This window comes from Caloenas nicobarica, chromosome 2 (assembly GCF_036013445.1).
Source record: "Caloenas nicobarica isolate bCalNic1 chromosome 2, bCalNic1.hap1, whole genome shotgun sequence".
Classification (NCBI taxonomy): Eukaryota; Metazoa; Chordata; class Aves; order Columbiformes; family Columbidae; genus Caloenas; species Caloenas nicobarica.
In genome coordinates this window covers 35243551-35270517 of record NC_088246.1, presented here as the reverse complement: position 1 = coordinate 35270517, position 26967 = coordinate 35243551, and the positions used below count along the sequence as shown (strand labels likewise).

The 26967-nt window shown below is 41.7% G+C and overlaps 1 protein-coding gene across 3 annotated transcripts; it reads left to right on the top strand.

Annotated features, from left to right (window-relative positions):
* Nucleotides 1–418: 418 nt before the first annotated feature.
* On the top strand, nucleotides 419–26967 carry GSDME (gasdermin E). Of its 3 annotated transcripts, none has more exons than XM_065628821.1 (12): nucleotides 419–518; nucleotides 980–1093; nucleotides 2168–2314; nucleotides 3840–4070; nucleotides 5199–5391; nucleotides 13518–13689; nucleotides 14857–14977; nucleotides 19932–20105; nucleotides 22044–22171; nucleotides 22287–22473; nucleotides 23998–24071; nucleotides 24894–26967. In XM_065628821.1, the coding sequence occupies exons 4-12, from the start codon at nucleotides 3860–3862 to the stop codon at nucleotides 25122–25124; spliced, it is 1491 nt and encodes a 496-aa protein (XP_065484893.1). In that variant the 5' UTR covers nucleotides 419–518; nucleotides 980–1093; nucleotides 2168–2314; nucleotides 3840–3859; the 3' UTR covers nucleotides 25125–26967. The 3 variants fall into 3 exon arrangements, with proteins under 3 accessions (XP_065484893.1, XP_065484891.1, XP_065484892.1); XM_065628819.1 differs by having other exon boundaries at nucleotides 19917–20105; XM_065628820.1 differs by lacking the exons at nucleotides 419–518; nucleotides 980–1093; nucleotides 2168–2314 and adding an exon at nucleotides 3317–3399 and having other exon boundaries at nucleotides 19917–20105.

The following is a 26967-nucleotide window of genomic DNA, read 5'->3' as shown; positions in this document are numbered from 1 at the left end:
TCCGCCTCCCTCTTTCTTGCAGAAGGACCTAAAACTTGAGAAACACCCCCTCATTCTGCAGGTGGTCAGAAAGCATTTCTCACGTCAATTGGTTACTGAAGGGTACGCCTTTTGTAACTTAATCACAGTGCACACTAATTTAGCAGCTTTCTCTTCACCGCCTCGCAGGGCAGCCCCACACCGAGACCCCAGCCGGGCGGCCCTGCCCCACACCTTCCCCCATCCCGTGTGTCCAGCCACCTCATGACAGGATTTGCAGCCCCCGGGGAAAGTGAGTCATCCCCTCCCATGCACTGGAGCAGCCGCCCTGCGCAACAAGATGGCGCCGGCAGCCCCGGGGCGCCCATCGCGCCCCCCTCCCCCCGCCTCCCCAGCACTCGGGCGGGGCTTGCGCTCCCTCGGCCGCGCCTGCAGGAAACCCCCTTCGCGGTCAGGGCTTCATCCCCGGCTACTCGCACAGCTTCGCCCTCGGCACCTCGCCGCATCCTCAGGGCCTGGCGGGGATCGCCGGGAAAGCCGTGAGTATGGGAACGGGCCGTGCCCGGCTCTCCGCGGCCCGCAGGGGGGCACAGGGCGCGCCCAGGCCCCGCTCCGCCCGGACGGGCGGAGCGGGGCCTGGGCGCGCCCTGTGCCCCCCCAGAGCCTCTTTTTAATGTCAGTGTATGCGTATTCGATACTTTCCCTTTTAATTCTGCCAAACCAAGCGCAGCTCTAACAAAATTTCCAGAGGAAATTGCTCCAGAGGGGGAGTTTTCCTAACGCTGTGCCCGTGGCCATTCCATATCCACTCAGTCAGGATGCCGTTGGCCCTGGTAGCTGTTGTTAGCTCCCTCATGTTGGCTAAAGGCATGTTCAGTTGTTCTGCGCCTTCGCGAACGGGTGAAAGAAGGTGTTTGGGTGCGTTTTCGAATTTGCGGTGAAGGCGCTATAGCCACAGAGACGTAAACAGGGATTTGGATGGCATGTTCTTGCTTCGCAGGTACAGCTGCACCAGCAAATATGCTCCTTGCAAAGGTGTTCCCAGCACAGCGAAGCGTGGGAGATGCTGGTGCTGTCGTTCTGAGGCTGAAGACGGTCTCAGTTCTCCTGCCTGGTGAGTCTCAGCAGTCCTCGTACACACACACACACAATCACAGAATGTCAGGGATTGGGAGGGACCTCGAAAGATCATCCAGTCCAATCCCCCTGCCGGAGCAGGAACACCTAGGTGAGGTTACACAGGAATGTGTCCAGGCGGGTTTTGAATGTCTCCAGAGAAGGAGACTCCACAACCTCCCTGGGCAGCCTGTTCCAGTGCTCTGTCACCCTCACTGAGAAGAAGTTTCTTCTCAAATTTAAGTGGAACCTCTTGTGTCCATGGTGTTTCCCAGGTGTCCTTTTTGCTGGTCAGAAGTGTGGTGACTGGGAGCGAAGACAAACCACCAAGAATCCGAAGTTTTATAGAACGGCGTTAATGCTTCTTTTCATGAGCTTCAATGAGTGCATTACAATGCCAAGTCATAGGAACTGTGTTTTGCATTTTGGCTTATCATAAACTCCTCAGAAATTGGTGGGCCCTTTTCAGAGACTGTTCCCATGTGAGTTGGTCGTGTGGGACTGGGATTAGAATGAGTGAACCGACAGAAATGTTTGAGGAAGGTGATGCTGGGGAAGAGCAGCTCATGCAGGCAATGAGAATTTTCTTGATGGGCCCCTCTGTTACAAATCAGTCATGTAGTTGGTTGTGAAATACAATGTCATGCAAAAGAAGTCCCAGGGAAATGGAAGACTAGTTTTTGGGGCTGTTGGGGGTTGGTGTTGGGTTTTTTTCTGTTTTTTGTTTGTTTGGTTGTGTGTGTGTGTGGTTTTGTTGTCGTCTTTTTTTTTTTTTTTCTTTTTTTTTTTTTTCCTGCTGCAGTAAAGCTGCATTGCTTATTCTGTTAAAGTGTTCTCACTGAGATTAAGACTGTCGAAATTTAGGAAGAGAAATTTAAGAATGCAAAAATCAGTCTCAGTTCAGAGTCTAGGAAAAGCTCAGAGAATGAGGAAGTCAGTGGCAGTGTTCCCAGTGCATGTAGCTGGGGTTGTGCTGCATGTTTGTTGCAGCTAAAATTACAATCAAAGTCCCAGAAGACTCCTCAGTAAAGCGTTACACGACTTTGACACTGTTCAAATCTTTTCTGTGCAGGTGTTGTTGGGAGACACCCTTTACTTGCTTACATAGAGAACTGAGAGTAGGCCATAGGGGTTTCGTGAGATGGTAGATACCTCAGCGTGAATTGGTAAATACAGCGGGAAATATCTGAAATGGGATTTGGGAAAAGCTAATAGAAAGGTAAGTTCCCATCTGCAAAAAACTTGTGGTTTTTGTTGGTTTTTAATTTTTTTTTCTCTGTCCTTCAGCTGATGTAAAGACATAAAGCCTGGGGTCCAACCACTGATACGTTTGTTCAATTTACCATTTTCTCTTGATAATCTTGAGTGCCCACTGCAATATCAGGTTTTTTTGTTTGAAGTCTGTTCTAGCTTATTCTGGTCTGTATTTGTAAATGGCAAATCTAACATCTCTGCAGAACAAGATAAGTAACTAATTGTGAGTGTGTGGATGCCTTGCTAAGACATCTTACGCTCTTAGTTGAACATTCTAGCCAGAGTCAACTGAGGGATTCAACGGAATGCTACCAACTTTAAAAAACTTATTTAATCCTGGAAAGATCATTAGATGAAGTAACACAGAGTGAAAAACTAAAAAAGATTAGATTTCTTTAAAAAGATTTTTAAAAATAGCGTGTCAGAATTGGTGCTTCGCACTCGCGAATGGTTGTTTTTACCATTTCTCCTGTGAGTTTAGCCAGTTTCCCTTACTGAAAAAGTTGCTTGTAAAGACAGCAAAATGTATTGCTTGGGATAAAGAGAACTTCACACAGTAAGAAATGTCGGTATTTTTAAATTTAGGATATTTAAAAGCTAGAATAAGATAATGGATGTAGGTGTTTAGCAGATATGAATAACAGTTACAAATAACATGTTCAGTGTAGCTGTAGTTATGCTAATGGGAAATAGAAAATTGGAAAACGTTGATAGTATAAAGGTTCAGAAAGAAAAAAAAATTATTTGGTCTTTCCAGGAGCATAGTTCATAAACAAAACTTAGTCACAAAGATGCCAGCACACGTATTTGTTGCTTTTTATAGGACAGTTTTTATCATCCCTATATGTGTTTACTCGGTATTAAAAATATCAAGATAATTTGTGTGACTAATACCCAATGACCTTATTTGGAGTAAGATAATTCTGTGTTAGGTAATAAAAGGAGGATTCTGCGAGGAGGCAGGATCCTCTGCCCTTGCACCAGTGCTCTCATCCTCCCAGCTGGTCTCTGCGGGTGCTCATTAGCAGATCCTTTTTCTTAGAACTTCGGGTAAGCTGTATAAGTTTTTTCCTCCCTAACAGATTAATTCCCTCTGAATGTTCCTTAAAGGAACTTTTCAGCTGTAGATTGGAATATTATTTTCTCAGAGTTTTGCTTTCTTCCTTTGTTATCTGCATGATCATGAATTCATGCATTGTTGTAACGTTTAACCTTGCATATCGTGTTTGCAGTGCATCCTTCTTTGCTTATTCACTGACGCGTATTTAAAATTGTAAATAAAATTCTTTTGTCTGTTAATATGAAAACCTTTTAACTTTGGGATAAGTGGTTTGAACTGTCAGGATTCCCAGCTCAGAGTGGAGAAGGTAGAGTGAAAACACTCTCTGTTCCTGCATTAATACCAATACTATGAAGAACTTCTTAAAGTAACAATGTAAATATTTATACTTTCTAACTGCAGTTGTTGAAAAACAAATGTATTCTTTCAGACTTCAATTGATTCCCCAAGATGTTTGCAAAAGCAACAAAGAATTTTGTGAGGGAAACTGACGGCGGAGGTGACTTGATCCCTGTCTCCCACCTGAACGCCTCAGACAAGCTGCAGCTTCTGAGTTTAGTTACGAAGAGGAGGAAATTCTGGTGCTGGCAGAAGCCCAAGTATCATTTCTTGACAGTCACCCTGAGTGATGTGCTTACTGAAGACAAACCAATAAAACCAGGTAAAGCCGTGCTTGGGCAGTACTATTAGTGCAGATAAAAAGAATGCAAAGCCTTACCTTTGTTATTATTGTTCTCAATCATGTCACTGGAGACCTTCTTTCAGGGGAATGATCTGAAGTATTCTCCATTTGTGGAAATGAGATGGGTGGATCTTTTCTCACTTGATTATTCATTTAACTAAAACCAGTAATGATAAATGTTTGTTTAAAAAAAAGTTTTGCTTAGATAGACTACTGAAATTGAGTGCTGAAGGCTGTCAAGCTGTACAGTCTTGCTGTTTAATAAGAGTGCTGTCTGCAGGCACAGGAGCTCCCCTAGAACATTTTTGGGTGATGCTAGTATGGGATAGTAGTGTGAAACTATACTGTGCTCAAGGTCAAAAAGCTCTGGATAAACAGTGTCTCGTTGGAGATAGCAGCCCAGGGAATGCTGGCACAGGCAAGGCCAAGCAAGTTTTACCACTTTCTTCTTGCACAGACTGTTAAAAACAATTGACCCTTGTATGTCTTCCTTCATCCAGCTGCAGCAGTTCTAACCAGATTTTAGGATTAATGAACTGGAATCCCATATTTCTGGGAATGTCACAATTCCATACAGGAAGATAAAATTTAGATGTTAATTGTAGCTGGCTTGGAAGACTAGCTGATTCTGAGCCATTCTTTGGTTTATAGATGTATAAGATTCAGAGTTGTTTTAAGCCAGTTAGATGCTTCCACAGGTTTTCAGTGAGCTTTGGGACAGGCCTGTAATGAAATACGTCAAGATAATGGCAGAATATCAAATACCAACCCCGTTGTACAAGCAGGTCTGCTTTGTAGTTTTTCCTTGTAGCTGAAAAAAGTTTCAATCGTTATAAGTCTTTCATAGCACTTGAGCTCAGCATTTCAATCACCTTATGTTTTCCTAAAATGGCAAAATATAAAAGATAGCAGAGCAAAGATGATGAAAATGTGGAGGAAGCAAAACTAAGAGTTGCAGAGCTGTAAATTTCATTATTTACCTGCTCAGTACTGTTCTTTGCCTTCATTGACTTGTCATATTTGCTGCAAGTTTCTGTTTTTCAATTACTTCAAGACCATTTCAGCACTTCCCTTCACAGGTTGAAATTACTTTTATTGCTTTCCTAGTAATTGTGGAGTCAGACTTTGCAAAATATATGGGGAAGTTTGAAGATTATATTCAAGGAAGTATTGGAACTTCATTTGGAAAGATCAGCCTGGGAGCTGGAGGGAAGGGCTATGTGGGAAATCAGTCCTCATTTGGAAACCTGAGGAAGCAGGAGATTGACTTGCAGCAGCTTATGAAAGATGTCAAGGACAGGTATGTTTTTAATGTGGGTGTTGTAACGGCCAGGAAAGATTACTGAGATGAAAAGACTTTGGGCAGCTGTAATCAAGTTCTCATTTTCAGGTGATAAGTTAAAAATACTGAAACAAAAATTTGCGAAATTTTGGAAGCTCGGGGGTCAAACCTTTCCCTTTCATTTTAAAAACATCTCTCTGCAATTTCATCTTACGCATTTGCATGAATTACAACATGGAACAAGAGCCAAATCCTTCCTTCTTTGGGGGACTGTAGTGAAGTGACAATCTGGAATAAAAATGGGTAGTTTTCTCTCTGTTACTGGGGCAAATGCTATGGAAACTAAATTCAGAAGTATCAGTATTCTTGTAAGCAGGCTTTATAATTTTGTGTGTGTGTGTGTCAGCAACTGTACTAGAAAATCGGATTGTTTGAAGAAACAGCAAAGGTGAGCAAGAATGGTCAATGCATGTTCTAGTAGCTGAACAATATGTAGTTTATAGATCTATTGCTCACTGTTTTTCACTGTAATAGCTGAGGGCAAAACCCCAGACTTTCCAAACTGTAATCTTAACTTTACAAGGTATGCAACGCTTCTTGTCCTGCTGTAAAATGGGATCGATTTAATGTTGCAATAAGACAGTGATGGCCCAAAGCCTACTTGGCAACCAGCTGACAAGTCGGAGCTACTCTGTGTTGCAAGTCCTGACTCACAGGAGAGGAGAGTGGTCCGTGTGTGACAGCATTGTACCCTAGGTCTATAGGAGGTGGTGTAAATACATTTTAGTAGCTTTTGCTCATTCTCTGAAGATAAAGATGATAGGTTTTTGTTATCACGGCGAAAGTTGTCAGAAGCAGTGTAAATTTTCTTTGGATATACTGATGTTGTGGAAATAATCAATTCTCCATTTTCACAGGAACAAGTGCCTGCTGTTCTTTTCATCGTGAGCATTCGCAAGTCAACAAACTTGTTCTAATAAGGCATCTTGCCATCTTTGTACTAAATGCCTTGTCGACAGCAGAAATTACTAGGATAATTATATATACCAGGCCTGTAAAATTAATATGCATCTAGTATCAGAAAAATAGTGTCAGTCAAGATTTAGAATCTTGTTCCTAACACTAGATAGAGTCTTATAGAAAACCAAACTAGAATGACTTGTATTTAGATCAGTAAGCTTTTATGTAGTTTTCTGCAGTAAGTTACCTACTATGTTCAAACAAATAATACTCCCATAGCATATCAGATTTACTTTAGCACGTCTTGGGGTTATAGTCCTGAATGTAACTAGGTACTTAGAAGTATATTATTTTATTTTGAGTGTGGAAAATCAGTAGGTCTACACCAATATTAACCTCATTTACAGTTATGTTCGTGTCCGTGCATCTTTATACAAGCAACTAGTTCTTAGTTCATAGAAAAGCTTCTCATAGCTTGTTGAGGCTTATGATGCAAAAAGTATAATTGGTATCTAGTCAGTCTGGCTTCTGCCAGGTCACTGAAAATGGTAAGGACAGCAGAATTTTTATTTTGGAAAAATAAAAGCATAACGCTGAGGCTTAATGGAAATTGTGGCAATGCCTTACAAATGAAATTCCAGGCACTCATTCATAAATATTCTGTGGTTTATGATGGATTATGTCCAAGCTTCTAGCTTCTGTCTTGTTTGTGGAGCATTGTGTGGAATTCAGGAATTCAGCATTCAGGAGTGCTGGTGCCTAGAAGCCAGTGATTTTTGGATGCAAAGCATGAAGATGTTTGTCTGTCAGTCCTTCTGAGATGAGAGTCAGCCAAGTGTTCTCGATTTCATCTCATGACATATGTTGCTTGTGCTTGTTAGATCAGTTGTTTCGTGTATTATTTCTACAAATGTAGCCTGAATAGGTTACGCTTTAAAACTTTGTTCTTGTATTAGGCTGTTAAAGTTGCTGATAAATAGCAGAAAATTCTAAAAAAAAAAAATAGTCAAAGCTGATATGGCATCTAAACTAGGTCCTCAAGGTTCAGCAAGCTGGAACTGCTGAGTGGCAGCAAATTGGTTTGCTGTCACTTCTCATGTGAACCTTCTGAAGGCAAATCTGACTGATCTTTTAATTAGATTCCAGATGCTGCGTGGGCTCTCCTTTTTTGAGCAGGGATGACAGCTGAAGGATGTGGGGTGAGATCCTTCCTGATTTGCAGAAGCAATGACACTTTAAATGCAGAACACACTTATAATGTGCAATATAACATTAAAGTTACATGGTACTTATAGGCATATTTTATTTTACATTATTCTTGCTTTTGTATTGCATTGTGCTTGCTAATTGACAAAATACTGTAACATACTGGTTTTTGGTCAGAGTCATATGCCTTTAATGCAGTGAGACTGCTATGGATTTAAGAGTATTTTCCATCTTCTATTTTAAGGCTTTCAATACTGTCTGCCATGAGATCCTCATAGAGAAGCAGATGAAGTATGGGCTGGATGACCAGACAATGAGTTGGACTGAAAACTGGCTGAATGGCTGGGCCCAAAGAGTGTTGATCAGTGGTACAAAGTCTAGTTGGAGGCCAGTAACTAATGGTGTACCCCAGGGAACAATACTGGGTCCAGTCCTGTTTAACATCTTTGTTAGTCAGCTGGGTGATGGGCTTGATGAGTGTACCCTCAGCAAGTTCGCTGATGACACAAAGCTGGGAAGAGTAGGTGATTCACCATATATAACTGTGTCCAGTTCTGGGCTCCCCAGTACAAGGGAGAGATGGAGCTACTGGAGGAGGTCCAGTGAAGAGACACAAAGATGGTGAAGGGAATCCTCACTTCCACATTTGAGGAAAGGCTGAGAGAGCTGGGACTGTTCAGCCTGGAGAAGAGGAGGCTCATGGGGGGATGGATCTTGTTAATGTACATAAATACCTGAAGGACAGATGCAAAGAGTATGGAGCTGGACTCTTTTTCAGTGGTGCCCAGTGACAGAACAGGAGGCAGTGGGCACAAACTGAAACATGAGTCTCTGAACATCAGGAAACACTTTTTCACTGTGAGAGTGACTGAGGATGGGCACAGGTTGCCCAGAGAGGTTGTGCCTCCTTCCTTGGAGACATGAACCTCAGCAGCCTGCTCTAGGTGGCCCTGCTTGAGCAGGAAGGTTGGACCAGATGACCTTCCAACATAACCATTCTGTATTCTCCCCTCCAGTGAAAAAGATGAGGAGGTTATAATCACTGTAGTTCTCAAGGATTAAGACATTCACTTGGGTTTTTTGTGTGTTTTGTTTTGTTTTTACAATCTCACTAAGTTGTGTTAGATAATTGAAGTTCTGAGAGGACAATAACAGCAGGGAGAAGGAAATTGGTCCAAATGGCAGCAGTCAGTTCACTCTCAAAAGTCTTTGGCATCTTGGGAAAGATGTTCTATGAAGTAATTGTCAGGTTATTCTGTAGGGAAAATGGTGAAATGGTATCAATAAGCTGACTGTAGCAGATACTATGTTCTGGTATGACTCTAAGAAGTAGGTCAGAGAGGTTATATTTGAAATGGATTAACAAAAGAAATATTATGCATCTGTGCTTGGTGGAAAGTGGCAGAGTGACATCTGGTGAATTTTCCTCCATGGCACTGATCTAGAGGTCTCTGTTAAGAGAACAAACAAGCTGGGCGAAGGCTCTCTATGTGCATCAAGCAGCATTTGTAGGGAAGACATCAGACTGTTGTGCATTGTAAATAAGTGGAGAAGACTGAACAAGCTGAGGAATTCTGGCTGAGCAGTGACAGATGTTTCAAAGTCAGTCACGTGGATGTTATGGAAGAAGCTGCATTTGGGCGAGGCTATGAGACAACCATGTGTCTGCAGCTGGGACAGGAGGTGTCAAGGTGGTCTTGCCCAGTGCAGGACTGAAAAGGTTTTTCACCTGGGTAGTTTGGACTAGTGAAAATTTGTGCAGGCAGGCAAAAGTGCTGACTTCAGTGTGAGCATGGAGGGTACTCACTGCAGTAGCCATTCTTTTTAGTATTCACAGTAAATTGGCAAGCACCTTGCCTTGAGGATTTGTGGGGCACAAGACTGAGAAGACTAGGCAGGATTTGATGGAAAAATGGTCCTAGCCCCCTCCTTTGTGGATGGTCTGGTCAGATTCTGCTCTTGAAGGAAAGACCCTCAGTGTCAGCTGTGGGTTTTAGAGCAGGCTCCTGCTCTCTCCTTTAACTGTGAGAGCCTGCTCTGTTGCCAGGTGTTGTCTGTTTTCTCTTGCTTTCCATTACTTTCTGCCTTTCTCCTTTCATTTCTGTTTCCATTCTGCAGCAAATTGCCTTTGTGTCTATTCTCCAGTGCTTTCCTCATAGAAGAAAAAGGTTGAACGAAAGTGAGGAAGCCTTTGTATTATAGGAAAGTGTAAGTGTTTAATCCAATTAAATGGGGAGAGAGTGAGACCAAAACTCAAAGAAATTATTTTCTGTTCATGTTTGACCCATAATGCTTCCAGCATAGTAAATCGTTGACCTCAGGAAGGTTATTTAAGCAGAACAAACAATCAAACAAAACCCCATAATTCTTATATTTTAAATGATCTTTATTTATACAGTCTCGTACTCTGTGTGTTGATAATGGGACTTAGCAAACCGACAGCTCATCGTATTTTGTATAGTGTTACTTTTGAGCACTTCAGCTCAGCTTCTCAGAATTGAAAGAGGTACAGTGATGTAGTGCAGGTCACATAAGATCAGAGAGGGCTCCTGTACAATAGATGGTGAAAGAGATGGTAAGAGTGGTTATAGAACAGAAATAAGAGCTCTGAAATGTGACCTGTAGAACAGAAAAATGCAATTTGTGTGCCTGCATGCATGTATTCTCAGGGATGTAACTCAAACATCTCTTGTTATTCAGATGCATATTTGATATTCAGGTTGTTATGCTAGCAAATGAGTTCAGCTCTTGCAAAAATACACTTACAGATTCAGTGGCCATTGCCCTACAATACTTAAACCCTGCTCTGATTGTCAAACTTTAACCCTATTGCATTTTTTCTCTTGATGACTGTTTTCAATGATAATTTAGATAAGCTGGGTATTTCCTTACCTCATGTTGTCTCCTGTTTGAGTCACTGAGAAGAGCAGAATGTGTTGCCTTGTGCAGGCTGTGCCCCAGTGATAACTTGTGGTGTGCCTTCACACAGCCCTGGAGTCGAAAGGGTTTTATGATGGAAAGTTCAGTGCTAGAAGTGTACAGGAGAGCATTTAACTGTGCTGTCCTAAAAGAAAAAGGTATTTGTAGCTGTTGGTAAGGGCAAGGGTGGTGTTCATGTTGCTGTGTGGCTTCCGGTGCTGCTGCAGCTCATCCAGTGCTGCTGCCTCAGAAATTTCTTCGCTGCACCCCATTGCAAGCTCTGCTGGGCCTTCTGATTCTTCACTCTGCCCCTCTGCTGTTACTCCTGCATCTGAACCTCAAAGCCAGGAGCCTGAGGGAGTCTGAACCAGTCCCACCTTGGGGAGAATACTGTAGAAGCAGACGGAAGAAACAGTCTCTTGAATGATTTTGATCATTCATTTGTATAGAGTTAAATCATATTCTGTATGCTTCTTTTGTTAGCACTCATTCAGAAATAGCAAATCTATATTTAATCTGTATTTCTCTACCTTTGATTGTTTTGTTTCATTTGCTATAACTTTTGGGGATATCTGGTGACTTGTCATTCCAGTAAAGCAGACAAAAAATACATCGCATGAAAGCAGATGATAAATTGCTCTTATGCTTCTTCATTGCACTTCTTCCCCTATGGCTTATTGGGTCGGAAGTTAAAATTGCAAGTTCTTAGTGCCTTGATTTGTATTTTCAAGATGCTTAGCACACCTCTTCAGAACCATAAATAATTATTGTGAAGTATGTGATAGGCTTGATGGTCTGTTACTGTGATAACTAATAGCTCTGCTTTGGCAGGCACTTCTAAGAGCAGCGGTGTTTGTGATTGCTTGACATTTCTTCAATTTTTGCTTAATCCAAAGATTCATTGCATTCCAAATATAAAGCATGGTTTTGCACCAAAATAAAAAAGTTAATAATCTCAGGAATGCTTGGGGCTGCTTTTCTAGTGGCTACTGCATTGCTTCAGAGGAATTTTCTTTCCCTTGTTTAAACAATCAACTTTAAGGATTTCAGACAGTTCATTCCAACTGATTGAACTTTCATACAAGCATGTAACTCTCCAAAGATCAAAAATTGCTTCAGGATATTTTTAATTTAATAAAGAAGCAAGCTGACTTCAGACTTAGACTGCATAAATCCAAAACTCCAGAATCTAATAAATCTGAAACTTTTTAATTAAAAGTGGAGATATCTTGATTTAACTAACGTGGAATCAGACATGTCTTTCTGTCATATTTTTGGGGAATTGCCATTTAGCCCTATGAATAGCCATTTACATTAAAAGGGAAGAGAAAAGACTGAACAAGTTGAGCCAGGCCTAGCAAGCTTTTAATCTTCCAGCTGTCATGCTAGAGTTATCTGTTCATAGAAAATACAGCTTCTCATCTGAGGACCTCCAATGGGTATTTTGCAAAAGTGTAATATAATTGAGTGTAATATAATTGGAGTAGGGATGACTTGTGAAGTTGGAGGCATGGGCTACAGACTTGAGGTCCTTCCCACAGTTAATTTTTGTTTGACTGTAACAGTCCTGGTCATTAATTGTAAATTGTGAAGTTATACTGATGAATAACACAAGAGTTTATAGCGGGTGTGTTTTTCATTAATCTTCTGCAATCTTGAAATCCATTAAATCTTTTCTATGTTTTCTTGTCCAGCCCTTTGAAGTGCTGGGTCAGTGCTGATCCGACTGAGCCAGGTCATGGTTGACATGGACACTGCAGCAGATCCACAGCAAGCCGTGAGGGCTGTCATGCTCTCACTGTGCTGTTCATCCCTCAAGGAGAAATTCTGGTGACTCAGAATGTGGCAGTGGCATGTCAGGGCACTCCTTTGCACATAGGCCAAACTAGCATTCCTGATGGTGGTTGCCTCAAGCTGTCCTAGTTCAGGCTGAGACTGGAACTCAGCACTTGGTCATGGAGGAGCCCATGTCACCTCCCCTGTTGAGAAGTGCCTGATGGCACACCTGCAGCAGGTGGAAGGACATACAAAGACAGGGGTCACAGGATAAATGAGACCGAGTTTGGCCAGGTGGATGGAAAGTGGTGACAATGAACTGGGAGAAGTGGAGACTAAGGCTGGGAGCCATGAACAGTTGGCGTCATCTAAGGGTAGAAGACAGCAGAGAAACCACATGAAGTAGGACTGGTGAGCTGTCTATGGGACAAAGCTGAGGTGAATGCGAGGGAGGGGGAACACATGGGACTTGATCCAGTCAAGTAAGAGAGAGAAAACTGAGAACTATTGTAAGGAAAAGCGAGGCTTGGTTGCAAAGAGAGATGGTAAGCAGGCTGGAAGATTGCTTGGTATATATTTCCTAACTTCCAGTAGCTTGACTGCAGTTTCACTCTTTCTAAGCCAAGCTTTGTGATGTATGGATCGTATTACATGCTTATATATTGTGAAATTATAGGTATTTTTATTGTGTGTGTGCATGCATAACACATGCCGTAGCATCCTAGGCTGCAGGGACTTCATAACATGGACTGTGAGCACGGGTCTTTTTCTACTCTCTGATAACTTCTTCGGTTGAAATAATTATTTGACTAGAGACTGCAGGATGTGAGCCATTGACTTATTGCACTGTTTGTGCTGATGTGAGACCCCGAAGGGAATGGTTAACCAGCATCTCCTGCCATGGCCATGTCAGTGTCAGCGGGAGTTCACAGTAGCAAAATATTTGATCCAGTGTCCACAAACCTGGCTGGTTGTTTTCATTATACACTGAGGCTTAAACTTGTTTTTAGTTCTCCCTTGCTTTTTTTTTTAGTTAGCAGCCAGACAACCACCATTTTTTCTACAGAGTAAGGAATTAAGGATTCAATATGTGTGTTGGGACTTACTGTGGAATACAGATATTTACTGCTAGCAAATAACAGAAGAGGACATAATAATTCTGAGGCGACTGCTCATACAGCCATCATTGTTATTTTTACAATAAAAGCTTCTTCAAGCAATTAAGAAAATGTTTTTTCTCAATTCTAATATTTATGTTGCTAATGAGATCTTTTCTTTTTCAGAACAATAAATCTAAACAGTAGTTTACTGCAACAAGTAATAGAAAGAAAGCGCGAAGTGCTGTGCATCTTGAGAGAAAAGATAATAACAACTCAGAAGTGTACAATATCTGAACATATCCAGACAGAAGAAAAAATCAGCGGCATGGTGGGATGCAGTACAAAAATAGTAAAGGTAAAAGTTGTTATAGTCTACAAGGAATAGAACATTTTGCAGATTAACTGAGAAGAAATTATGATTTCTCCAAATAGATTTCAGAATATTTTTGCAGGAACTCACTGCACTGCTAATTGTAAATGTTTTTTCTTTTGCCTTACTAGCAAAAGATGCCATCTTTTAGTGTGACCCTGGACTGTGGTTTCCATCAATACTGCCAAAATGTGATTCAGTTTCTATGTAAATTCCCACCTATAGCATAACATAAAACAAACATAACAATTGAGTGAAAGTTGAGGAGCAAAAAGCATTGCTGAAGCAAATTCGTTTGAAAAGCCAAGTAATCGTTCATCAAAAATGTTTGCAGTGTCTACTGAGTTTTAATATTTATTGAGAACTTTTTTTTTTTTCAATCATGGGAGCAGACATCAACTGCATCATGAGGATACCTGAAAAATTGCCTATGAATCGGGAAAAAAAAAACAACAAACCCTGAAGTCAAAATACATGCTAATTCATTTTAAGTTGTGGGTTGTTTGGTTGGTTTTGTGGGGGTTTTTGTGTTTTGTTTTGCCTGGGGGATTTTTTGTGTTTGTTTTGTTTTGTTTGTTTGTTTGTTTCTTTTTTTGGTGTGTGGGGTTGGTTTTTTGTTTGTGTTTGGTTTTTTGTTTGGTTGGTTTTGTTTGTTTTGGTTTTTGTGTGTGTGTTTTTCCTGGGTTCTGTGCGTGGGTGTGTTTCGTTTGTTTGTTTTAAGCTGCAGAGGAATCACTTCCATGTACAGGGTGTATCCAGTAGCAGAAATCTGGGAGGTGCAGTTCAACAACCCTCTGTGCAAGTGCCACTCTCCTGGTACCAGTCTCCAGCTGGGCCCAAGGGGTGTCAGGGCTGGGTACAGAAGCGGGTGCCCATTTCCTAGTGACATGGTGTTTCACACATGGCAAAAGCTGCACCTGAAGCTCAGTTTTGTACTAGGACAGGGTAGCTAAGAGTTCGAGAACTGCCCTTGGCATTGTGCTTCTACCTCAGTGCTCGTCTTGTTCCTGTCATAGATGTCAAATGTGCGTTAGTCACCATGGAGAATAAAGCGCATTCTTTCTCTGTATTTTTTTTTTCCCCATAATTAAGTCTGTGCTTAGGCTACACAATAGCTGAATCAGATGAACAATAAATAAATCTGTCCTCTAGGTTTCAGTGAGTGAAAAAGGAAGTATGATGAAGGATTCTAGTGTGATCCTTGAAATTCCTCCAGCAACCACTATCGCCTATGGTGTAATTGAGCTGTTTATAAAGAACAGTGGCCAGTTTGGTAAGTATAAAGCTCATTTTCTGTGGCATGTAGTTCAGCTGTGGACAGAACTGTCTGTTGGGGAATGATTTTTGCATTTCTGTGTGTGTGAAGGTGACTATGTTGTATGGTCTCCATTCCCTTAATGGTTATTTGTGCTGTGAAATGCTGCTTGTCTGATTCAGTAATGCATTTTCACTTGTTTGAATAAATCATAAACTCAGACTAACTTAGGTCTCAGGGGACCGCAGGAGGCTGTCTAGCTCAACATGCAGCTCAAGGCAGGGCCAACTTTTGAAGTTTGATCTAAGTTCAGAGTTATATCAGGTTGATTGCATCCTTGTCTATTCAAATCTTTATTCTCTCCAGAGACAGAGATTCCATCACCCGTCTGGGCAACTTGTTCTCATGTTTGACCATCATCATGGTGAACTTTCTTTTTTCTTAATATCTAATGAGAATTGTCCTTTCTCTAATTTTTCTGCTGCATTTTGTCTTATCATGATACAGAAGAGTCTGGCTCTGTCTTCATGCTTCCATTGAGTAGCTGTAGATAGCAATAAGGTTCTCCATTAGCAATGCAGGGTGTTTTAAAAAGATGGACCAAATTTCAAAGGTATAGTGATTTCAAATTGGGTCCATCTTTTTGAAACGCCCTCTGCTTTCTCCAGGCTGGATGCACCCAGTCTCTCAGCCTCTTCTCAGACATGATGTTCTCCAGCCCTCAGCCGTCTTGGTGGCTGTTTGCGAGATTGCTCCAGGATGTGTATGTCTGTCTTGTGCTGAGGAGTCCGAAACTGGACAGAACACTCTCAATGCAGTCTCCCAAATTGAAAAATCACTTTCATCGATCTGCTAGCCGCACTCTTACCAGTACGGCCCAGAATGCAGCAAACTTCAGTAGCTGCAAGGGCACGCTGCTGATCCTCTTCAATTTGTTGTCCAGATCTTTTTCTGCAATTTTCCTTCTAGGCTGTTGCCTTCACCTGTTGGCAGGGAGAGTGAACTGAATATAAATCAGTGGTCAACCCAGGAATGTTTAGACAACAGTTATGCTAAGAAAAGAATTATTCATAAAGTATGGCACTAGAATTTAAACTTTTCTGTCTAACTTTTATATATAGATTGTTCTCAGGATGGTTGCATAAGTGTCCTTGTCATGCTTTCCTTAAGTCAGATACTTTCAGGTGTCAAGTTAAAAAAATAAAGTTGAAATTAGCTTTGGGGGCAGTAGTAACGCTGCTCTGCAGAATCACCTGGGTTTTCTTTCCTGTTTATCCTCAGTTAAACTCCCTGAGCTAGAGGAGGTTTCAGGGGATGTTATGCAAGAAGGAAGGAAATCAGATGGACTGTGTGTGACTGGAAGTTGGAAAGGACTGTTGTGAAGAGCAGCAGGAGATAATTGAAGTGCAGTTGATATTTGAATCCAGGATGCACTTTATTTGGATAAGAAATGCAGAAGTTACTCTCCATCATTCTCCTTCAACTGACTTCTGATATTGAGGAAGTCTGTAGGTTCAGGAATGTAAGTAAATGTCATCTAACCTGTAAAAAAAAAAAATCGAAATGTGGAATTGCTGACATAGAATCATAGAATGTCCTGAGTTGGAAGGGACCCACAAGGATCATCAAGTCCAACTCCTGTCCCTGCATATGACAGCCCCACAGTTCACACCATGTGTCTGAGGGTGTTGTCCAGTCTCTTCTTGAACACTGTCAGGCTTGGGCCGTGACACCTCCCTGGGGAGCCTGTTCCAGTGCTCCACCACCCTCTGGGGGAAGAACCTTTTCCTAATGTCCAACCTAAACCTCCCCTGGCACATCTTCCTGCCCTTCCCTCGGGTTCTGTCATTGGTCACTAAAGAGAAGAGTTCGGCTCCTGCCCCTCCTCCTCCCCTTGTGAGGAAGCTGTAGCTGCCATGAGGTCTCTCCTCAGTCTCCTCTTCTCCAGACTGAACAAGCCAAGTGACTTTAGCAGCTCCTCATACGGCTTCCCCTCCAAACCCTTCACCAACTTCTTGGCCCTCTTCTGGACACTTTCCAGTAGCTTTATATCCTCTTGATGCTGTGGCACCCAGAACTGCACACAGTGCTCTGTACATAGACTGAACACAGAGATATACCAGGGGGCATTGACTTCATGGTCATGACAGAGCTGTAATTCAGAGTCATCGGGTGCAGTTAAGGCTGTCTGACTGCAGAGGTGTACAGGTGATAGCTACTTAGGTGTTTTCTGAATGGGAATTCCTGTGTCCTGCTAGCTGATAATGCATGGGTTTTGTTAATGATCTATATTTCTCTTTTTCCACTTCTACTTCTTTTTCCCCTTTTTTTCTTATTCATATTTAATGATACATCTTTGAAGCTTCAAAACCAGCACAGCTTGTTTTGTGTTTTATCTCAAACAACCTATGTCTTGCCGTCTTTTTTTTTTTTTTTTTTTAATTTGTGCTCTCTTCCCTTGCATGTCATTGAGAAGGTAAAGTGGAGGAACTAACAACAAAATTAGGGATTTGCCAGCAAGAATAAGTATGGTGGAGCCTAATCTTCAACTGCTTAATGTCTGAGCAGTGATCAGGATCTTTTTATTGAAATAAAAATAGCCTTTGAAGTTAAATCCAGAGACTAGTATTGTCCTTTCACATGAGTCTGAAAGTGACCAGTAGCAGATGTAACATAATGGGATTCTCTTCACAGAATTACAGAATAAAGTACATGCAAGGTTTTTTGTTTGTTTCTTTTTCTTTGCCACTCACAGTGCTTTAGTTATTTATAAGGAAGAATGGTATATAAACTTTATCTAAAACATTCTGGCTAATGTGACTGGACATGCTTGGACATTTTTATAAATAAATTTTAAAAAGAAAGGAAAAAAGGTCTAATCCTTTTCTGATCCCTTTACAATAATGTTTTCCTGTAATCATTCTGTTTGATTTCTACAGGCTAATTTTCCACTACATGTAAAAGCTGTTCCTGTTAAAGGCTTTGCAGGTTTGTGTCTCCACACTGCAAGTCTTCTTGTTCTTGCTTTACAAAACAGGAGGTATAGTAGCACCTGACTTGATTTGCTTTGTTCTGTTCATTGCTGTATAGGTGTGACTTGCTTCCTCTTAAATGTCTGTAAATTAAACAATGTGAACCTTTTCAGCTTCTCCATGCAGAGGAGTCTCTTTGCCTTTGATTATTTTCATTTATCATCTCTGCTTTTCTTTAATTTTTGTTAATGTTTCTGAATAAATAACAAGATCTAACTGCACTGTGAGAGTTTTGTCATTGATGGATGTAATAGAATTCAATAGCGAAAATATCACAGCATTATCTATATTGTTACGAAATTCACAGTCCTATTAATATAAAATTTTCAGAGTTCTGTGTTTTTCTCTGAATCAAGTCTGTTTATGAGATTTAACAGCAGAGTCTGTATCTCTTAAAACCTGTCATATGCTGCTGTGTATTGACTTCCCTTGTTAGCATCATTCTGCCTTAGGAGTGAAGGTAGTTTATTAGCAGAATCTTCCTCCTTCAGGGTTCGTGTGAAAACTGTGTTATTATCAATGGAAGGAAGATGAGCGTGTTGGCCTTAAGGTGCCTGAGCTGCTGTGCGGAGTCTTGTTGCTTTGGGAAGTTCTTTAATTTGTGTTAATCGCTTTTGGCTCCCCTGTAGCTCGCTCTTCTCTGTGGAGCGTTATGGAGGCATAAAGGTTGCTCTTGTATTTCTCTGTGGCGGAGATTTCTTTGTCTGCTCTCCCTTTGAAAAAGCTTTTTGCTGATGGAGTGCTCTCTGTGCTTTCTCATCTGCTTTGAATGTCCTTAATTTGGTGAGACAGACTCTTACAACTGCAGGAAGGTTATATTTAGGTTTCGTGCCTCGTACACGTGAGCACTGTGCTTGATTAGTTACCTTTTCTTTTCCCTTTCCTGTCAGGTGTTACTTTAAAATTGAGATCCTCTTGCTAGCCTGCCTGCCTTCTCCTCAGACCTGCTGCAGGGTGCCAGGGGTACAGCTTCAAATCTTGCATTTGAGCCCATAAAAGGTGATCAAAATAATACACAGGGCTTTGATTATATTCTGCATCTTTGGGGCACAATATTGGACCCACGAGCACAGAACCTGATATTCCAGGTTTCTCAGCGTAACTCTTACAATGGTTCCCTGTGTAGCTTCCAGGAGTCCCTCGGCTTCATCAGGTGGGGGGATTTGGGTGGCAAGAAATCTGCAGTCCCGGTTGGGTGGGGTAGGTCAGTGCTCGCCATGAAGATGAGACAAAGCAGAAAGGGTAATCCAGCCAGGGTGTGGTATTTTCTTCACAAAGTTATTGCAGCAAGATAGTATATTGCAGAGCGATTCTGTTAGTGAACGTGGCTGGGTGAAGTCCTTCAGAGACCTGGAAATGCCCTCTGCTCTCTACTCATCTGGAGATCTTGAGGATGGACCTGTGGCTTGGCTCAGAAAGAGGAGGGAGTCTTATCAGTGCCATGACCAGAAGCAGCTCTGTGAGGGACTCTCAGAGTTTGGATGAATCTCAGAAAGTGCTTTGCTCTATCTCCATCATGAGTGGATCCTGTAGCTGCCGCTACAGCACATCTCTTAATTGGTAGAAAATGTGAGGGATTCTTACCTGCATCTCATGCATGCAGCATTCAGGTTTACGGTGTTGGTGAGAAGTTTTCATGTTATTTGCTGTATAGATTACTTTAATTCACAGGGGCTGGCGTCACATTTTGTAGTTCACAGCTGCACCATAGGACCTTTATCTGTGCACACTGTACCAAACATCAGGGCTGCAGTAATGCTCAATAATTCATATACATGTCAACCTTTGGCATTCCTCCCATCTAGAAGAGATGAGACATGGAGAAATCACATGCAAAACACTAGATAATATAAGCTAGCATCTCTTTCGGTGATTGCTTATGTATTTTATTAATGATTTTTTTAAAACTGATTTTCTAATTACAGAATTCTGTCTGCTAGATGAACAGCAAGGAGGTTTTGAAAAAGAAAGCACAGAAGGCTCAACATATCACCATTCAGCACTGTTCAGAGATGCTTCGTTTCTCTATCAGCCAGATGCTGTTGATAATGAGATGTACTCGGGGGCTAAAAACCTCATTCCCAGTGATGCTTCTTTAAGTGTATTGAAACAAGGTATTACCAGAAATGCTTTACATGATTACCTTACAGTGAGTTAGGCAGCATGATAGGAGGAAATAATCTGGTACAACAGTACATAAAAAATTATGTTAGTTCACTTTAATAGCCCGTATCAGGAAGTCTTGGTGAAATGTGCTGAAAGAATAGAAGAATTTACTTCTGCAATGGGTATATGCAGTGGAACATCCTGAATCCCTTTGTCATAAATATGATTTTACAAAATTGGGTTTCTACGCCAGTTCTGTTACATTTCAGATAAGCTCTAAGATCAGTGATGATTTATGCTTTCATTCAGAGACACTGAAAATATTTTTTAATGATTTGGAAAATGCTCAGTAAAGCTGTTCAGTCTAAGCTTATTTTAAGTCTCAAAAATTACAAAGACATCTCTCCTGCCTTCAATTAGTCTCATTATTTTCTGAGAATCTTTATAGAAGTCTTTGGTATCAACTACAGCTGCTGAAATTTAAATGTGATTTAAATGGAAGTTTGTAAGTTGGTATAATAAGCCAGGCACAAGTTATTTATTGTAGAGATGCGGAAAGAAGGGGCAGGATTGTCACCAGGGGAGTGAAAAGGGGGAAAAACAAATCAAAGCCTCAGAAGACACTTTACTTTTCATCAGTTCTTGGTAAAGTTCTTACAGCTTGTTCTAACGATGAACATCACTTGTGTTAACTTTACATTTTGCCCTTTGTTCGTGACTTTTCAGTAGACCGTGACCAAAATAGGTATTTGTTGTCCTGAAATCAATTCTGTCATTCTCCAGTGTAGACTTGTATGAAAGGAATGACTGTGTCCTCATTTGTGTATAAAATATGCTTATTTGTGAAAGAATGGTATGCCACTGTTTTGGTTTTTTGTTTCAGCTTGACGTATCTGTGTGCTTTTCTTGCTTAAAAGGCTCTGAGGTTTCTTTTAATTAATTAACCCAAACTGTTGGAAAAAACTAAAAAAATTGTTTCTGCTGAAGCAATTTAAAGTAGGTTTCCTTTTCTGTTATTTGTGTGGACATTCATGCAATTGTGTCAGGTACAAAAAATGCCTGTGGCTGAGCTTTTTCTTTTATTTTTCCCCATGAAATAGTTTTTAGATACAAAAGGCATCTTCAAAGAGATTGTGTTTCTTGACAAGAGTGACATGAAGGGCAATTTCTTTTAAACAAGGTTAAGAACACTTGCATGCCCATATATTTGGAATGTGGAAAAACATATTCCAACCTTCCAGTTGGCATCATTGACTCGAAAATTTATTTTCTTTTAGCTAAGTGGTAATTTGATGTCTTGGAACATTTTGGTTATGGGTCGTAGTTGAATTGTGGAGAAAGAAGTGCAGTTTTGTGTATCGTAATGGACTCAGTATTTCAATCAAAAAGAGATTTTTGTCCTAATTTTTGTAATACATCTTTTTAGCTCAGGGTGACGGGGTGTAATTCTTTGCATCTGATGAAATATGAGGACAACAACAATTTACCATCACAACAGGAACTTTTAATTCCTTGTGTGGACTCATACCATTGACTTCGTAACTCATATTAACCCACAGACTAAGAAGTGAGGTTATGAGCAGAACTCTTATTCCGCTTTATAAATTAACATTCTCTGGAGATGAACTTTCAAGTAAGAAAGCTAATACATGGTTAGTTCAGTTAAGGTTAAAATACTGACTTCTAAAATGTTAAAAATACTGAACAGCAAATGTTGATCCTTAGTAGCTGTTCTTTTTTAGAATTTTCATTGATGCTTCATTGGCTCATTAGGGAAATATAATTAGAGGTCTTCCAGCCTTGCATTACAACCTGTGCTGATGGAAATCTGGATGTCAAGGTGTGATAAATGAGCTTGTGAAACACATAGCAAAAATGTTAACTGTTTTTACTGCCATTTGTGTAGAAATACTTAAGTTTTACATTTTACTGCTTTCTTGGGAAAGATCTGTCACAGTTGAAGACTCAGTTCCAGCCCTTTGTGAAGCTGCCGGAAGACAAGCAAAAAGCTTTATATAAAACCCTTTGTGAACTCCTGCTCCGTGAAGAAATGGTAGCTGCCCTGGAGGACACGGTAAGATGAAGAAACTTTGCTTGCTTCCTGAAAGTAATTTCAGAATAGAGCAAGCATTCTCTTTTGCGCGAACTTTTCTCTTTTCAGGAAGTTTTACTTATTCTTTTCCTTGCAGTTAGACGATATCTGCACAGGAGACAAGCCAGATCTGAAGGAGTTAAAGCCTCCACAACAGCAAGACCTCCTTGGCTTCTTGCAGCTCTTAGGGTGCAGTTTACAGAGTGAGCTGTTGTTAGAGAAATATCAGCCTCAGGATGAAGAACTCTTCTCAGCTGCTCACCTCCTCATCAGTGCGATCTCGGGTATGTTGTGAATGAAAAGAAGAGCCCTTTTTTCCATTTTCCTTTTAGAAGCTCCCTCTGCGTTACAGCATTTATGACTCTTTTTGAGCAGTTGGTGAGCTGAGTGAACATGATTTGTTCTGTTCCTTTTTATGGGTTTCGTATACCATACTTAGCATTCCCGGCTGTGAATTAAATTCAGCCCTCAATCACTCACAGATTTTGCTTGTAAAATACACATTCCCCCAAGATTGCTCAGCTCTGCTTTCTGCAGAGCGTGGGCATTTCCAGTTTGGCAAGCTAATTTCTGTTCGTATTGGGTACCAGAGTCCTTCCTGCTGAAATGCTGAGAATTACATATTAGGTGTTTTTTTCAGTGTAGCAGCATTTATTGTTGAGGTGCAAACTATATTTAGCAGAAATGAATTTAACATAGAGACACTGCAATTAGAGGGTTGTTTTGCAGCTGCTCAAAAAGGAGATTAAACATAAATGTCAAACAAATGCCATGCTCACAATCTAGTTGGCACCACAGTGTTAATTAAAAGCTACCTGCAAAGTCCAAGACAGACTCCTTCCTGGCTTTTTCTCCCCTCTTTCACGTATAGAGAATCTCCTGACATTAAGATAACGCAGGGAAGTCCAGTGTGGTGTCAGTTGGATGTGGCGCTGTGTGGCAAAATGTCAGCGTGCATCCGTACACGCACAGCACCCGGGCAGGAAAGCTTAACTCATTTGCGGAGACAGAAAAGAAACAGAAAACAAAACCTGCTGATGTGGTAACACTTGTCAGATGCTATTAGCAGCAGGGTGCAGTTAATTGAGTGTGTTGCATTATCAGCTGGCTTTGGACATAACGTCTGCTGCTAACGTCCAGGTGTAAATGTAGTTGGATGAAGAATCAAAAGCTGGTTTACGCCTTTTGCTTTTATTAGGAATTATGGCCTTGCAGGTACAGAGTTGAAGGGCACCATGGGGATCGTTTAGTCTGTGTCGCTGCCCCAAGGCAGGCTCTGTCTTTCCTCTCGAATTGTGTTTTTGCTGAAGTCAGCATCTCATAGATTTTGAGAGCAGAGGTTCTTGTTTTATTCAAGGTCTAAGTCATTCATCCAGCCTGCAGACTTGGAGTAGAACACTGGGAAGACACTTAGGGAAGAGACAAGAACAATGGGGAAGAAATCCTCTTTCCTGCAAGCTGCCTTCTCTCGAGGGCAGGGACAGTCAATGTGGGGCTCGTACCCATCACCTGTCCCATTTTATTCTGCGCTCGGGGAAGCAGGCAGGGAAGGGCTGTGTCATCCTCTTCCAAATGTCCAGCAGAGCCCTTGTGGCAACTCTGCTCATCCTTGAATTGCTTTGATCTCCAGTTGTCCATGTCACGAGGTGCTGTACCTGCGGGTGGGCCTCAGAAATGCAGCTGCTCTGTCTTTGCTTAGCCGGAGAACCTCGTAACAGAGCTCGCTGTTAAGAGGGTCCCCTTTCCAGCAGCCAGCCTCATGCAGTGTTACTAGAAACAAGCTCTCCCTTGTAATATTTCCTCCCCAGAGCTGCCTGATTACACACTGGTCTTGCTGCGTGCCTGCTGTGATCTTCAGGTTGTTCCGGCATTGTGTTCTTTGGTGAGTAATCAAAACGTGGCTGTGTCCTTGTGGGCCCCAGCAGCAGTAACAGCCGTGCTCTCTGCCACCTTGTGTGGCTCACCCAATAAAGAAGATGTCAAGCTCCAGTGTGAATTTCAGCCCTAGGCATCCCCTGGGCAAGGTGAGAGGCTGCTGGTGGCAAACCATGCAGGTAATTTACTGCAGGTGGACACCTGCCTTGTAAAACGTTTCTGTATTTAGGAGGTTCCATGAGCTGTGAGCAAAGGAAAATTTGTAATTTAAGCTTGAATTTTAATTTAGTAATAGTCTCAGTAGCCCATTTTAAAGTCTCAGTAACAGTAATCACCGGCCCTTGGGAAACAAATGTCAGTTTGAAAGCAGCAGTGCTTGGGCCTTGGCAAGTGCTGAAGTTCCAAAACGCTGAGGCCATTCATTAAAACTACTGAAGGAATGGCACAGGGCTGCCATTGTCCATGAAATTCTTTTAAGCTCACTGTCAGAAATAATGGTAAAAACCTCTTAAATATGTGGGGGCAAGGGGAATGCTGCTGTTTTCTCAGGGCGGCAGTTAAGTGTGATCTGCAGTGAGAGCAGTTGAACTGGGGGAAAGGACGTGGTAGGAGAGAGAGTTCTCTTTAAAGGGTGCTGTAGACCTTTGGTTCTGGATGAGTACCTTGTACTTATCAAGCCCAAGAGTAAAGGAATCTCGCCCTTTTGTAGCTGCCTTGTGGGCTCTCTGGTGGTTTTGTAAGGAAGAACTGACCTGTGCAATGGCAGGAACAGCACTGCTTGGAAAACCTTTTTAATGTCTCTGTCTTTTGCTCTCTCTCATGAATACAGCCTAACATCGCTTCAGCCGACGGCATTGTGGCACTGAGCAGTCCTTTGGTGGCTTCCCTCATGGACAGAGGGAGATTTGACGTCGTGCAAAGGCTGTTTGCTTCATCAAACATTAATTTGGAAATGACAGAGTCTTCTGTAAAAGCCGTAACTATGAAGGAACCTAGATTCTCCCCACTTGTTCTTTATGTTGCATTGTACGGATTTTACGCTTTAAGTGGGAATGCATAGGAGCTTTGCTGAGTATCCAGTTACTGCTGTAGCCTGTTCTTTTTTCCGTAGCTCTGCAGTGTAGTGTCAGTGTGTTTGAACTAGCAGGAGACCCATTTAATTGATACTCATCACTGTTCCACTAGGGGTTTTGGGGTCAGTGGGGGCTCGGTGTGCCTGAGGTGAGCACTGCACTGCCCTCCGGTGAATGGCTGCTCTGCGGTTCCACTGAGGTGTATGTCTGCAGTGGAACATACGTAAACAAGGGATGAAAGGGAGGAAGTTAAAACAGACAAGGCTGGAACAGAAATGATGTAGCTCTTCTGGTAGTTGTCAGATCTGCGTGGCGGTAGAAGCCTGATTGCTTGCATTAATATGCGTGGGAGAAGATGGCAAAGTACAAACTGCTTTTTGTAAGCAAGTAAACAAGCAGGCTGTGGAAATCTGGGCTTCTGCAAACACAGGAAATGTTTTGCGTGTTTAAGGCTTGATGTGCAGAATGCATTCACTCTGAGGCAAGTGGAATGGAGGGCTCTCAAAGAGGTACTTGATTATGTTTTTATTTATTAAGTATAGTTTGGCTTTGCAGACATGAACTGCATGCTGCAGGAAACAAAAAAATACTCTTTTTCAAAAACCAAGACCACCTTAGGGATTTATGCCTCTCTACAGCATTTCTGTTTTCTACTAAGTTTTTACCTTAGCAAGTTTTAGCTGTTTAAATTGCATATTGAACTTTGAGGTACGGTGATGCCTTTTGGTGTGTGCACATGAAATGTCCCTGCTGCTCTCCACAAAAATTTTTGGTTTACTCACATGATGTTTTGAGTGCCAATGTTTTACTTGTTTCCTTGACTAACGGTCAAGTGTCAGTGAAGCACTTTGTGCTTTAAACTGCTTTGCCTTTTTTTGTCATTATTTTTTGTAACCGTGCAGATGGGACAGAAATGCAGCAGAGCTCACCGCGAGTGTGGGCTTGGGAAGATGCTGTTCCAGGTCAGTGGAATATCTGTGCTTTCAGATCAGATTGTGAGATGACTGACAGACAAAGAAGTGGGCGCCTGTGTGTGTGGGGGTGATCAGTCAGCAGGCCCTGCAGCTTAGCTGGTGGGTAGGAGTCCGGGGTTCGATCTTCTGCTCTCTTCCCACGTGGTCTTGAGCAGATTTCCCAAGGAAAAAAACTCAGGTCAGTTAAGCTTTCCCCGACAAGTGGACTGTGCAGAAGGGCACTGTGGTACCTTGCCGTACCCCAAGAGCGCAGGGAAGCCTTGCGTGCTGAGCTGCTGGCCTTTCTGTGTCTCATCTGTAAAACGAAGCTGCTGGTGTTGCCTGAACCTTGCGCTGGTGTAAATGGAAATGGCCTCTAGGGGGATGGAAGCGTGTTACTCTGCTGCTGGGAGTGATGCGAGTTTGTAAATGGGGGAAAGTCTTCATTTGCCAATCACTACTCAAATGTTGCCTCTGTAACTATTTTATCAAAACTTTCTATTAAACTTTATGTCAAAACAATGGAATAACTTAGAACCTCATGCATGTAATTGCCTTTGCCCTTTTTTGGGGGGATTCCAGTAATTCCCATTGCCTCAAAAGATGGTGCACGCAGGCAGCAGATGGATATGTGGGCATCCACGTAGTGCTGCTGTCCGTGTGCTCCAGTCTGCCTTCTAGAGTTTTGCTGTAAGCCTTATGTGCGCTATATTGCATAACTGCTTTCAGGGTGTGCATGCTGTGCCGTAAATGTAGGAAAGGGGATTTGTTTGAAGAGAGGAGAAACAAAACAACAAACCCTAGGTGTTCTATAGAAACATCATTAAAAAAATAAGAGGTTTTGTTTGTTTCCTGCTATTTTGCTTTCAGATTTAAA

Bases quoted from the DNA above. Each gene is read 5' to 3' on its own strand.
- GSDME (XM_065628819.1), top strand. From the start codon at position 3,860: ATGTTTGCAAAAGCAACAAAGAATTTTGTGAGGGAAACTGACGGCGGA. The intron at 5,392-13,517 runs GTATGTTTTTAA...TTTCTTTTTCAG, and splicing joins ATGAAAGATGTCAAGGACAG to AACAATAAATCTAAACAGTA. The intron at 20,106-22,043 runs GTATTACCAGAA...TTCTTGGGAAAG, and splicing joins TTTAAGTGTATTGAAACAAG to ATCTGTCACAGTTGAAGACT.